Genomic DNA, 13,486 nt, shown 5'->3' with positions numbered 1-13,486 from the left:
GTTTTAGTGTTGTGTGTTGATGGAATTATTTTCCCTTTCATCACTTTCCCCCCAAAAATTTTGCTGAAAACCAATTGTCTTTTAAAATAAATTTTTAAATTTATAAATCTGAAAACCTGTCATTTTCAAGAGGCAAGATTTCTAGAGGTTATTTTATTTTCTTGGTAAAAGATAAATGTAACTACATGTAGAACCTACCTGACACTAAGAAAAAATTGAAAATTGCTTTTTACATCATACAGTCATGCTACAGTGCTGTTTAATAATTATTTGTGAAACTAATCAAACAATTGAGTTAATTTGCAGTAAATAAATAAAACTAAATTATGACCTAAAAACTTTAAGTAATAAAAACTTACCATTAGATTCTAATACTGTTGATGTTAGTAAGATAGCAAAAGGGTGCTGACTGGGCAAAAGTGGCCTTAATGCTTTTTCCGCCAGAGCCCCATGACCAATCTCACGTCGAGATATCGGACCACTCCGTGCTACTTCGTTCGTAGCAAAAGAGGGAAATGAATAATGCAAGATGAAATTCCTATCTTTATGACCACTGGAAAAAAATGTGAAATTTCATTAGACTTGTCAGCCCATCAAACAATCATAACGCAATAGATGTATAACTAAAAGAACAAAAAAAAAAAACCTCTCTACACAACTTTGGTTTCATAAATACAAAACCATTCCTCTCACAAATGCCTACTACATGAACTTCTATATTGCATATTTAAAACTTGTGAATAGCAGTAGTTTGCTGGCAGACGAGCAGCAGAGCATAAAAGGTATCACTTCTAGTGTGACCCTGGTTTGACAGACCCTTCTGGTAAACCACTGCCTTTGAGTATTGTTCATAAACAGAAAAACTATTTTATTCAGAATCCACAGACCCTACATGGATTTCTGTGTGAAAATCAATCAAAGAGGAAGAGATGAGCATTCCACAATCATTCTGTCAGCTCTATGGAATATTTTATAAACGTTCACAATTCAGTTGATGTTTTTTATTGTTCTATTGTATTATACCATTTTTACATTCCTTTTCAGGAGTCTTGACTTGAACAGCTTCTTTTATGTCTTCATACTGCAAACAAGTGTGAAGTGTGCAATGTGCAAGATTAGTTTTTCTTCCTCATTCCTCACATGCAAATTTGTGTGCGTCCTGCACGGCACACTGACCATGATACTAAAGGCTCATTGCAGTCTAAGTCCAGCTGCATTTCTTTCTGCTTTGTACATTTTTTGCTCCCCTTGTTATTCCCTAATTAGCTATCCAGCTTCTTTAGCTTTACCTTGCTCCAATTTTCACTTATACAAAAACAAATACTTCAGGCAAGCCTCTGGGAGTCAAATAATGTAATTCAGTGGCCTAGTTCAACTAATTACATGTCAAGTATTATGGTCAGTTTGCATTATATGCAAACAATGGTTTGTATTTGTTTAAAGAGACAGGTTTTGTATGAAGAGGAAATATCATTGTTAGCAGATTGAAAGATAATACAAAAGTCTTAGTAATGAAGGATTCACAATATATAAGAAATTTAAGCTGACTGTAATGCATAAAACAACTTACGTAAGTTAAGAACATAATACCCAGTTCACATGTTTTGCAACTTTGATACACAATCAATATTCTCTCAAAAGACTTACCCTGTTGCCTCTAATAATGGATCTAATTTTGGAATGTTCTCTGGAGCATCAAATGCCACTGTGCACTGGACCTGTGTCTGTCCACGTTGAAATAGGGATGATCCATGCAAAGGACGATGTAAATCAACTAAGCACCTGATGGGTCTCAAGTCTGTCAAACTTCTTCCATCACATCTGTCAGCAGAAAGCTAATTAGGATGAGTTAATAGTGATGCATCATTAAGTACTACAGAGTAGTCAATTAAATTTACAAACAAATATGCATTGTTGAAAAAGAGTATATATTTCAGTTTCAATCAACTGACTGCTTGCCAAAAATTACCAATATAATAAGGATATTGCTGCCTACGTAGAACTTCCAAAACAATACAGTATATGAATGCCCATTTCCTTGAAAGCTTTTAATGTCAGTACAGTACATTCCATGAATTAATGTATGGTTGTTCAAATAATCATCATTAACTGGTTATTCAACCATACCATTCTTGGTGTAGACTTAACATACATTCTCTGCATAAGAAGGTCGTGTGGATTTTTTGTTAAATACTTTTGGTTAAACTGAGATAAAAATACTTCAATGTGAAGCCCTTAATTCACTGTTCCCACATCCATAATTCCATAGCCTGCCTTTTATTACAGATGATGGATTACTGAAATGTTAAGCAATCACTTACTGGATTGTCTACATTAGTTCATAACAGTTGCAGCTTTGCTTTACTAACATCTCCATTTCCCTTAATGCCCACATGAGCAAGGATCAGGCTTATTTCAACATTCAAACCAGCTTTATTTAATCTGCAAAATGAAAACTTATAACTGTTGCACTGTATAATCATTAGTCAAAATTCCCAAAACAATCTTAGCTGACTAAATCTTTGAAACAATGAGTTATAACAGAATTACCTTGAGTCTTCATTAAGAATTAAATTTCTAAAGACTTCTTTAGCTAGTTTTGAAAATGCTGAGTTAAACATTTGCATATCTTCTCCTGCGTATCCTTTTGCTAACTTTTCAACAACATCTAATCGTAAAGCATTTACCGCATGATCCCTCGAAAGTTTATTATGGGAAGAATCTGTAAAAATGTTGCGAAGTCTTGTCTCGCTTAAAGTTCTGAAAGAAAAAAAAAAAATGCAAGCATCACATGAGATATAGTTTTTTGACAAATATGTTTCAAAAAATGCAAGCATCACATGAGATATAGTTTTTTGACTATGTTTCATGTTTTAGGTAAACATTTATGTAAATAATTATTATTCATCCTCCCTCTAATTACTGAGTTGTAATGAACAAGCAATGTTTGACAATAAGAAAAACACACTAGTTTTCAAGCAAGCCCACTGATCATAATTTTTCACTTTCCTCTTCCCATGTCCACACTGCTTCTGTTCAGACCTTATATGCAAAACAAGATGAGGGTGCATGCAGAGAGCTGAGATGAGAGGACCACTGGGAATAGTGGAAGCATTCAATTCAGATGAAATACGTTGGTACAGCTTACATGGCTCCGACCAGAATAAAGTATCTTTGTCTAAGTTTGCATGAATAAACTGTTTTTGTATTTTCAAACACCATATATATATATATATTATATATTATATATATATATATAATATATATATATATATATATATATATATATATATATATATCTATATATATATATATATATATATATATATATATATATATATAATATATATATATAGAACAAAATTCTTCTTAAATTTAAAATACTCCCTCAAAACAGCAGAGTCAAATGAAATCCATATTCAAAACCTATCGTAAACAGTGATGAAAGTAATTTCCTTTACTTATAGTTTATGCTTTTAATATATATTTTTTGTATCATACTTACTGCCTATGGGTGTCCCCTGCCATATTATTTGTAAAATGTAAATAGTATTTTTTGTGTATACTGTATACATATGTGTGTTGCATTTCTCAGCTGAAAATGATGCCTGGATACAATAAAAAATCTGTATAAAACAATGACCAACATCATAACTAGTTTTCCATATTCTGATTAAAAGTTTTTTCAAGACTACGTGGGAGAGAGGTTTGTAATTTTTATGACCAAATATTTATATTTACAGTAATATTTCATGAGGTACTGTACTACAATAACCATTATATTACCTGGCAGAGTCCATGATCTCTTCTGGCACCTCATCTGGAACTGTAAATGTTCTTTTTTCTTTCCCCGCAGCTTTTGATAACTCTTGAATTGCTCTAATTATATGCTGGCATTCCTTTACCCCAAGCTTGATAGCTTTCATTAGGTCCTGCAGCAGTATATTTTCTGCATGGCCTTCAAGCATAACTGGTGAAAGAAACACAAGTTATAAGAGGCTCTCAAATACACAAAATTAATCACTCTCCATTAACACAAGAGGAAGAGCTCCAATGATCAAATGTATAGGTTGGTGGAATTTGCCAATAAAACATCCACTTTCCTCCCATTTATGAGTTTGAAGTACAGTACTGAAAGACAAGCAATATACAATAATGCACAGCTCAATATTCATACTTTAGGTGGTTCAAGGGAGGATCACTAAGTTTTCTAAATGTTTCATTATAACACACCCATCTTAATTTTTATTTCTGTTATATTTGTGTTCTACGATTTTCTCCCTTTTCACTAAGAGGTCCTTTCCCTATAATAGAATAACACATGTATAAATCCTTTGAGGAAGGCCTAGCAGACTAGAAATGTGATTCAGTGATCTCATTTCACTTATTATAATGGTATAATGGCATCTATGAGAAACTCTTCTATTTGCCAGGACTTCCAATTATAAAAAATTCAAAATAATTCTTGTTTCACAAACAAAAACCTAATTTGACTCATTTTCTGTGCTGGCTTTCACCAAATTAATGGTAATAGGAGTAATAGGTTCAAAAATAGTGTGAACACATTTGAAACTGAGATTTGATCACTATGAGAATCTTTCAATTTTTTAAACTTGAGAAATTAAACGTTCTCCACTCATGTAAGATAATGTTCCCTTGTTAACAAAATGCTTACCTACTAAATTACGTTCAGCACCAGTCACAATAAGGTTCAAAGCACTCTTTGAGAGTTCTCGTCTAGTTGGCTGCGTTATGAATTCTCCATCTATATATGCTACACGTACAGATCCTACGGGACCTTCCCATGGAATATCAGAGATGGCTAATGCTGCGGAAGCTGTCAAGATGAAAAGTGATAACACAATTTATTACCCAAAATGTTAAAAGCATGGTTTTCAAAAGCAAGTACTCCCATATTGCTGGATCATACTGCCTCATGATAATTGTACGTAGGATGTATGGATGAACAACAATACTGATAAAATACATTCAAATGATATGAATCTCTTAGTCCTTGCAATGTATACTTTCCCAGATACACTCATAGAGATTGGCTTTACATAATAATCAAAAATGCAAATATCATATACAGTACTGTACTGGCAGGCTAAACAGAACTGGGCCAGTTGAGCATTTACAAAACTGTTGAGCAACACAGTATGTAACTCATATGGTTTTGATTGTTATGATAGAACTCTGCCCTAATTACCAGATAAACTGTTCAACAACATTCCCTGTTACAACTTGGAATAATATTCTACACGAATGTGATATCTTAGTATTATGTGCTTTTTATAATACTTTAAAAAATATTTCCCAAAGTTACAAGTCCTATTAAAATACTTTATAAGACCAATGAGTTACTTATCCCACGTTTTACTGTATAAAATATTTTTCGAAGTTAAACTGGCAATTACAATACTTTAAAATGAATGTGTTACTAATCTATGACATGAAGTAAAATGTAGCAAGAACATGAATTCAAAAAAGTACCTGAATAAGACTACAATTGAGGAAAATACTATTGACAAAGTTTCTTGAAGTGAAAAGCTACAACAACCATGTTTCTGCTACCTCAAAACTGATTTCTAATGAGGCAGCACAAATTAAGTACTTATTTTCAAAACTTGTAAGCTTGATTAAACAATTTAATACAAATATAACTCCCACACGTCCTACCCACAGACAGTGTACAGAGATTCAAGTATACAGTACAAAGGACTTGACTGAATGAATAACTACAGTACCTGCATTGATACAGGCAACATCAGGATCATGAAGGCCATCTACTGCTAACAACTGACAAGAAACCTGAGTGTCACCAAAGTAACCTTCTGCGAAAAGGGGGCGGATTGAACGATCTGGAATGAATGTAATTGTGTTACTGCACATATATCCCACAAAGTTTGGTTTCAGAGAAATATCTCTGAAACATATCTAGCACAATGTCAAATAATGTTAACTGAAATTTCTTAGCATCCAAGCAAAAAGCTTGAAGAGTATGCCACCTTAATTCTTAGCAAAAAAAAGTTGCTTCTTGAGAAATTTAAAATTAAGGGACCATCTTAAGCTGAAGACTAAACTTTTTGAGAACTGTTAAAAGCATAAAGTAAATTTAATGAAAGGTACACTCAACTTCCACAGCTAAGAACCTGAGTTACTTGAAAATTTCAGCAATGAAAATGCTAGAATGTGGGGTGGAAAGTTTTGATGTATATAGTATTTCACCCAGTTATTATTATACTAATTTAGTGTGACCTGGTATTAAGCTTCAAATAGATATGACTGTAGTTAAGCATATTTCCCAATATCATACAGAACAAAAATTGCTACTCTAGAAGCTACTTAATTATGTCAAAACTTTCCTCATTTTTTCTTTTCCCTTATACAACATAACATTGTGGCAATGAATCTTCAGAATATTTTAGTGGCAATGAATCTTCAGAATATTTTAGCAAGTACAAATAGGCAGTTAGAGAAAATTGTCACTTTTTTAATAACTGCAATGTAAGTGAGATACATGACATCATATCTTCTAAGACAATCACCAAACGTTTGAAGTAAATACTTTAGAAGATAATACAAGCTTCACATGTCGAAATACAAAATTCTTATGAAAATATGTAGTCAATGTTATAAATATTTTTATGCTTGCTCTTCCTTTAAAGAGTTGGATGTGAAAGAAATTTCCTCCAATAGCTTCTATCTTGTGCACTTTCTGCTTGAGCTACCAATATCTATTCCCTTTTCCATGCATTTCATGGCCTTCCTACAGGTCTCTATTCTACTATCCGTACTTCCATATCTATTGCTTTTCTGACCCACAGTTTCTAGTTCTGTAACATCTTTGTCTGCACTAGTCAGTGATTCTGCCATCCAATGAACACAGTTCTAATAAATCTTTTTCTATACTTACCAATGATTCTACCAGTAAGAATTTCTTTATCTGTAGGAGCTAACTCTCTCCTTAGGTAATTTGAAGGGATGCGTCCAGCTGCTGCATACTTTTGACGATAGTCTACAGTTAATGGCATGAAACCAGGATGAGGCCCATTTCGATTTTTACTTACAGCCGTCACCAAAACCGATGTATTACCTACTGTGGCTACTGCAGCACCATCTGCAAGACGTGCATACTCTCCTGTTTCTAGGAGCAACGACCTTCTGCAAGAAAAGAGGAACAGCGGTAAAATATTAGTAAAATGATCATGTGTAACTACCAGTAATAGTGGAAACATATATCTTCAGCACAATTTCAAAGGACAAACTCACAAGGTTTTGGTGCTCTTACCTATCTCTAGTAATTTACAAGTTTAAGAAAATGAAAAGAACCTACACTAAAAAAAATATAAAAATCTAATGTATGTAAAATAAAAAAAATTTCACTCCACTTCATAATGAATTACAAAAATAACCAACTTCAGAGAAAAAAATACAGCCCTTTGTCTGAAACACTGCAACTCATGGGATATGCCAAATAAATGAATTAATAAATAATTTCACTTTTCTTAACAAAGACCTCTTACTCATGACTGGTGCCTTTAATGGAATAGTAAAGAAGTTTTCATATAAACAGACAAACTTGCAATTATAAAAACAAGAGAATTTATTATTATACAACACAAGAATTTATGAATATAGCAAGAGCTTTCCCGCCAACACTACATCATGTTTGCCACTCAATGAGCATGATCAGTAGAACTTCCAGAGACAAGGTAGCCCCAGGCCCTACTGAACACGATGAGTCTAGGGCAGGGGTGGGGAACCCTTCAATGCACGAAGGCTACATTGAAATCCATCATTCCTCATAGAGGCCGCATTCAGTAAGTGACTGTTTTTTACAGTTATTTTAAACCTTTGTAAATATTACATAATCAATTAGAAAAACAGGAGTGAAAAACTTGAAAGTATATTTTCAAACAAGCAGTGTACAGTATTAATCTTTTACACAAACTAATGAATTCTTTGAGATTGCTTCTTTTGAGACAGCATTTTGATATAGGGCTCTAAACATAGTGGCTTTCAGTTTTAACTGGTCTTCCAGATGCTCAGTTGTCACCTGATTCTCAACAATTCTTGACTGTCAAGTACAAAAATGTGGCTTCACAACAGTATGTTGCAGAAAAGCATGAAGCCACGTGCATGTTCACACATATGACAATATTCTGCTGCCTTTCTCCAAATTTTAATGGGATCTTCCCCGCTGTTAAACTGAGATTTCAGGATATTATCTTCAGACAACTCTTCATGTGCCTCTGATACTTCAACTAAGTGTGCCTGAAAATTGAGTTTCTGGGTGATGTCACGCTTTTCAAAATCATTAAATATTTCACTGTACTGTATTCTTCTTCATGATAAAAAGCAAGCTGGCAAAATAAACTGCAAACACTGATAGATGGACACACATACACTCACAAAATGTAGAAAAGGAGTCACTAACTACAGCTTAAAAAGTTTACCAAAAACGTATCACATTCTTTGAGGGATATGTGAATTAAACGTGATGAGGACATTACAGCTTGAAGTTACATGCTTCCAAAAACAACTAAGAGACATGGAGCTGCCTCATTTTCTATGGTTTCTTACAATTTTGAACAACGATTCTTTGTATTCAATATTATTATTGAAATATAGTATAAATTCCTGAATGATTACATTATCATACATATGGAATTATACACATACACATGAGCAAGTTATTGTATTTGTATGATAATTATCATTCGCAAGGCATCGCAATTATGAAAGTTTGTTATCCATATTAAGTATTAAAAGAAATGTATTGTTGAAATTATTTATTCATGTAAAAATCACGTTGATAAATGAAGATTCGAACAATTTTGGAATGTGAAGAATTCAGGTGAAACATTGGACAAGCCAGTAGTTGACACAAACAAAAAATTTCATGAAGCCGGGTTAATTTTTTTTATTTTTAAGCCTTTTTTTCTAATCTACTAATGATTTATAAAGCTAAGAGATTATTTCCTTCATGTATTTTACACACTGCACAAATTTAGTATTAGGTTTGACCTATTCTCAAAAGAGTTATGTAATTAAATTTTGCTAAATTTTATTGTAACTGATTAGTATAACTGACTGGTAGTCTAAGTTTAAGTATAACTGACTGGTAGTCTAAGCTTTTATAAAAATTTAAATTTATTTCTGAAAGCTGCAGAAGGCAGCATTTGATGGCCCAGAAGGCTGCAGGTTCCGATGGTAGTATCTTGTGGATCTGGCTGATCACAAAGCCAATCACCAAGTCATTCATCAAATCTATGTTCAAGCTTTTATTCAAAGGAAGAAAGGAATAAATAAAACGTAAATAGAAAAATAAAGCTCAAGGCAACTCTTGTCATATAAAGAACATCCACTGAAAAATCTATGCTTAATCTACACTTCAGTTTTCATATATGAACGTACAAACAACGCTGATCTAAAAATACGCTAAACCCAAGATATTAGGAACACTACTGAATATTAGAGAACTAATGAAAACCTCCAATAAGGGTTAAGCAATGGCAAAAGTTAATCTATACAAGCCAAATCAGGACGCCAAGTGAACATAAAAGGAGTTTATGAATGTAAAAAACGAAATAGCATGTACTTGCAGAGATGTATCAGCAACATGACAAGACAGTACTAACTAAAGCAAAATGGTGCGAAATGGAAACAACTCACCACACCCTTAAATCCACAAAGGGGAAAAAAAATATGAATACTTCAGAATATGTGATTGTGAAAAAAGCACAAAATAAAGAAGTGAACAAAAAAAACCCCGAAAGCTCGGAAGTAAGTCTGTATTGATTTGGGATGTACTGCATATGAGCTACCTAAAACAATGTGAAATACTGCGGGTGGGCTGTTGCACGGTAGAACCTTCCTTCTTTCACCTCCTTTCTTGCAGTCCGCGTAGCTGAGCCAGTTTAACAAGGAATAAGGATATCCTGAGTAATGGGTATCTATATAATAAAGAATTACTGAGGCTGAATCTTTCATATATTTAGGAACAAAGACATTCCATACAGGTTCACTCGATCTGGAATTTAGTGAACGACTAAAAAGGCAAACCAAAGAATGGACAGGCCGAATAACATTTGGAAGTCGAGCAGAATGATACACCATACTAAAGCACCATTATGCAGTAGTCTAATACAGTCTGTGTTGGTATACTGAAATGAATCCTGGTATAACAATATTGATTTTGATAGCAAAACTTTAAGATCTCAAAAGTCAAATAGTAGGGTAGAATGAGAAATGACACTGAATGGGGAAACCACAAAAGTTCCACAGGTAGACGAAATGATGATGACGGGAAAATGAAGAGGGTTTGGAATAGTCCTCTACACCACTCCAAGGGGAATAGTACATAATTGTGTCAACTAGTCTCCTGTGGGCACCAGACAGGTTGGAAGACCCATACCTACTTGGGTTAAAACTATGAGACAGGAGGTTGCCGATGAGTGGAATTTTTATTAACATCACTGTTAATTTACAAACATTCATGTCAAATATTTAGATTTAAAATTAGCAATACTATGTACCATCATACAATGAAAAAACAAATAACTTTCTCACCCATTTGAGAACTCTGCTTTAGCCTCGACCTTCTCAGACTGTTTAGAAAAAGACACATTTTGCTGTGACTTGTAAAATCCCGATGTCTTCAATGATCTGTTATAAATGTTCAATAAGAGGCATCCTAATTTCCTGGGATGTTGCATCACAAACTCTTATGTTGTACAATGAATCTAAACTTGCTATTGCTAGCAATCAAAAAGATTTTGAAATCCAGTCCTGAATCACTTTCTTCAAACCGGTTCATACCTGAAAATAAAAAATCTGTATTAATTGACAGTACTATCACAATCACAAATATAGTATCAAGATACATACAAAATATTACTATAGTATTTTATTCTTAGATGTAGGTTACTTCAAGTTAGCAAAGACAACATCCACCTTAGCTGAGGTATTAACACTATCATGTGTGTCTGATCTACCAAGGAATGTATCTGATACTGAACTGCTACTCAAAGCTAACACTTTCATGTCTTAAAGAAGTTTCTTATAAAGATGGGCATGCATGTTCTCCCCTAATTAGTGACATCCCTAGAAGAATTGTCATTCATGACTTACCAATTCCAAAATTGTTACATATTTACTTTTGGACTTTTCTTTTAGCACTACCATATTTACCATTTCCCATTTCATATCATTTTGCTTTCCAATCTTTCTGAGGGGTGTTGTCCCTAAAATACTCTTTAAAACGGTAATAGTTTTCATCCCACTGTTCAATGTGCCAACCTTTACTTACTAGCTTAGGTGTAAATCAATACGCTATCCCAACCAGACTTATCCCTGAGTTGTACTGCCTTTTCAAAGTTTATCAAATTTATCAACTAACAAATGCTTCATGTACACAAACCCGTTTTGCGAATTTACATCCAATGCCAGAACTTGGACAAAAGGAACATATCTGTGATTTCTAGCTGTAGCCCCCAAATTTGGGGTTAGAAATGTAACAACTGTAAGAATTGCTATGGGGAAGACATGGGGTGAAACCACTTGCTAGTTAAAACTAAGTATGCCTCCCTGTACTACTTGGCCTTAGCACATCTTTGTGTCATATGATCCACAGTGATAAAGTCTAGGCCTGTGTGTATGAAGTTAAAATATATTTGTGAAGAATTACAATATTTTAACTTTGCATACAAGTAGGCCTAGGCTATATATCACTGAGGTTCATTTGACCTTTTTGATGTGTTACATCATTTTGATATGTTTACGTCTCTGTATTTTATAATACAGATTACAAGCATGAATCACGTAATTTTCTCACTAGTTACTGACTTATGCACACAAAAGTGAATGGCTTTGCACCAACAATAGCATATCAACCTTACTCAGACCAAGTTAGGTAATAGGCTACTTAGGCCCTACCACACTTAACATATTAAAATAAGTTAGGTAATAGGCTACTTACCACACTTAACATACTAAAATAGGCTAGGTTAATCTATTCCATTTGCATGGGTTTTGATTCATCTACCCCATGTTTGGCTGACAGCAAAAAAAAAAAAAAAAAAAGTTTCCTGTTTAAGACCTGAGCTTCTGTCAAACTTGCCTAGGTTGGGAGAGAGGCTATCAAGGCCAAGGTATTTCTAAGTAAGAACTCTGCACGGACTATTACCTTGGAAATGGCTTTTTCCTATACCTTTTGTGTAGCTGATGAAGGAGGTGGTGTTGTTTATTGTCAGTCAATTATAATGAACCTTACGTCTACCCAACATGGTTGGGGACCCTTTGGGAACGTGTGGTTTTGGAAATGATGGTGGGAGGAAGACCAGGCTGCCATGTTGTTATGGAATGGTTCCAATCTTTCGCAAGTCATATGTTTAAGGGATTGGCTAAGTTAACTTATTATAAAATGAACTACACTAGGCCTAACCTAACATACCCTAACCTAACCTAACCTAGCAGGCTGTGTTTCCTCCACTTTTTACCCAAAGCTCCCCTGTAACACTGAGCATGCACGATAGCATTCCAACGTACAACTTCGGAGATTAATTACAGGCTAATTACAGTTGATTGACAAAAAAACGATAAATTCTTGATAAGCAAACAAAATACGGTAGAACTATAGCGGCGACTGCCTTCTAACCTAACTTTTTCCACAGTTTTTTTACTGCTAATTATGAATTTACCTTTAACTTTTGGCACTCGAGTGTAATTAACCTGCAATTAACCCCTGAAGTTCATCCAACAAGGGGTTTCCACAGGCAATCTTCACAAGACAGAGCACGGGTACGTCTATTTCGAACGGTTCATATCCCATCCGGCAAGCAATAACATGTTGACATATGGGTACTAATTCCCCCGGGCCAGTACTAAACACAGCGACGGGACATTCCACTTGGCCGACAACAAACAGATGCACAGCCAGTGTCAGAACCCCTAAAAGTGCAGAAAAAACCAGTTGAAAAGGTAAAAACTCAATTTCCAAAGTAATAACCGATGCGGGGCTCTTGTTTAGTTCTACCAAGGTCAATACCATAGCCTCAATTATACCAGTACGCCCCATTAAAAATAAGACGAGTCGAAGCCAACGGTTTTGTCAGCACAATGTCCACGCCTTGCAATATGGTGGAAGCTATAAGGCAAAGCCTTTAACGACGGCAGACACCCATTAATCCCGTCACTGGCCGCCGTCGGGGGCTTCCACGACCAAAATAACAACGGTAACCAAGGCCCTTGACGAGTGGGCTAGACTACGCAACGGGAATAATTCGCACCATTCCTTCAAATAATACTCAATGATCTCTACAACACTCACTTCTCTACTTTAAATTGAACAGTTCTAGCCACTTAAACGATGCAATGTAGGATAATATAGTAATGATATCACTCACATGCTCCCGGTAGCTGAACTGAGCCCGAGCTGATCGTGTTTACGTCTGACGTCACTTACCGTCATAGTAGTAGTATC

General features: G+C 34.6%; 1 protein-coding gene across 3 annotated transcripts in view; it reads right to left on the bottom strand.

Annotated features, from left to right (window-relative positions):
- Positions 1–13,486, bottom strand: part of PNPase (polyribonucleotide nucleotidyltransferase 1) — an 18,101-nt gene extending 4,615 nt beyond the window's left edge. Inside the window, exons 1-9 of one of the 3 annotated variants that reach the window (XM_067123322.1) lie at positions 13,410–13,486; positions 10,576–10,824; positions 6,917–7,164; positions 5,748–5,861; positions 4,676–4,837; positions 3,787–3,970; positions 2,551–2,760; positions 1,648–1,821; positions 360–553 (exon numbers count right to left, since the gene is read on the bottom strand). In XM_067123322.1, coding sequence (XP_066979423.1) covers positions 360–553; positions 1,648–1,821; positions 2,551–2,760; positions 3,787–3,970; positions 4,676–4,837; positions 5,748–5,861; positions 6,917–7,164; positions 10,576–10,721 — 1,432 coding nt within the window. In that variant the 5' untranslated portion in view covers positions 10,722–10,824; positions 13,410–13,486. Of the gene's footprint in view, positions 1–359; positions 554–1,647; positions 1,822–2,550; positions 2,761–3,786; positions 3,971–4,675; positions 4,838–5,747; positions 5,862–6,916; positions 7,165–10,575; positions 10,825–13,183 lie in introns of all 3 variants that reach the window. The other 2 variants (XM_067123323.1, XM_067123324.1) reach the window with 2 other exon arrangements.

Source organism: Macrobrachium rosenbergii, chromosome 21 (genome assembly GCF_040412425.1).
Source record: "Macrobrachium rosenbergii isolate ZJJX-2024 chromosome 21, ASM4041242v1, whole genome shotgun sequence".
NCBI classification, from domain to species: domain Eukaryota; kingdom Metazoa; phylum Arthropoda; class Malacostraca; order Decapoda; family Palaemonidae; genus Macrobrachium; species Macrobrachium rosenbergii.
This window is presented reverse-complemented; position numbering and strand designations above follow the sequence as displayed.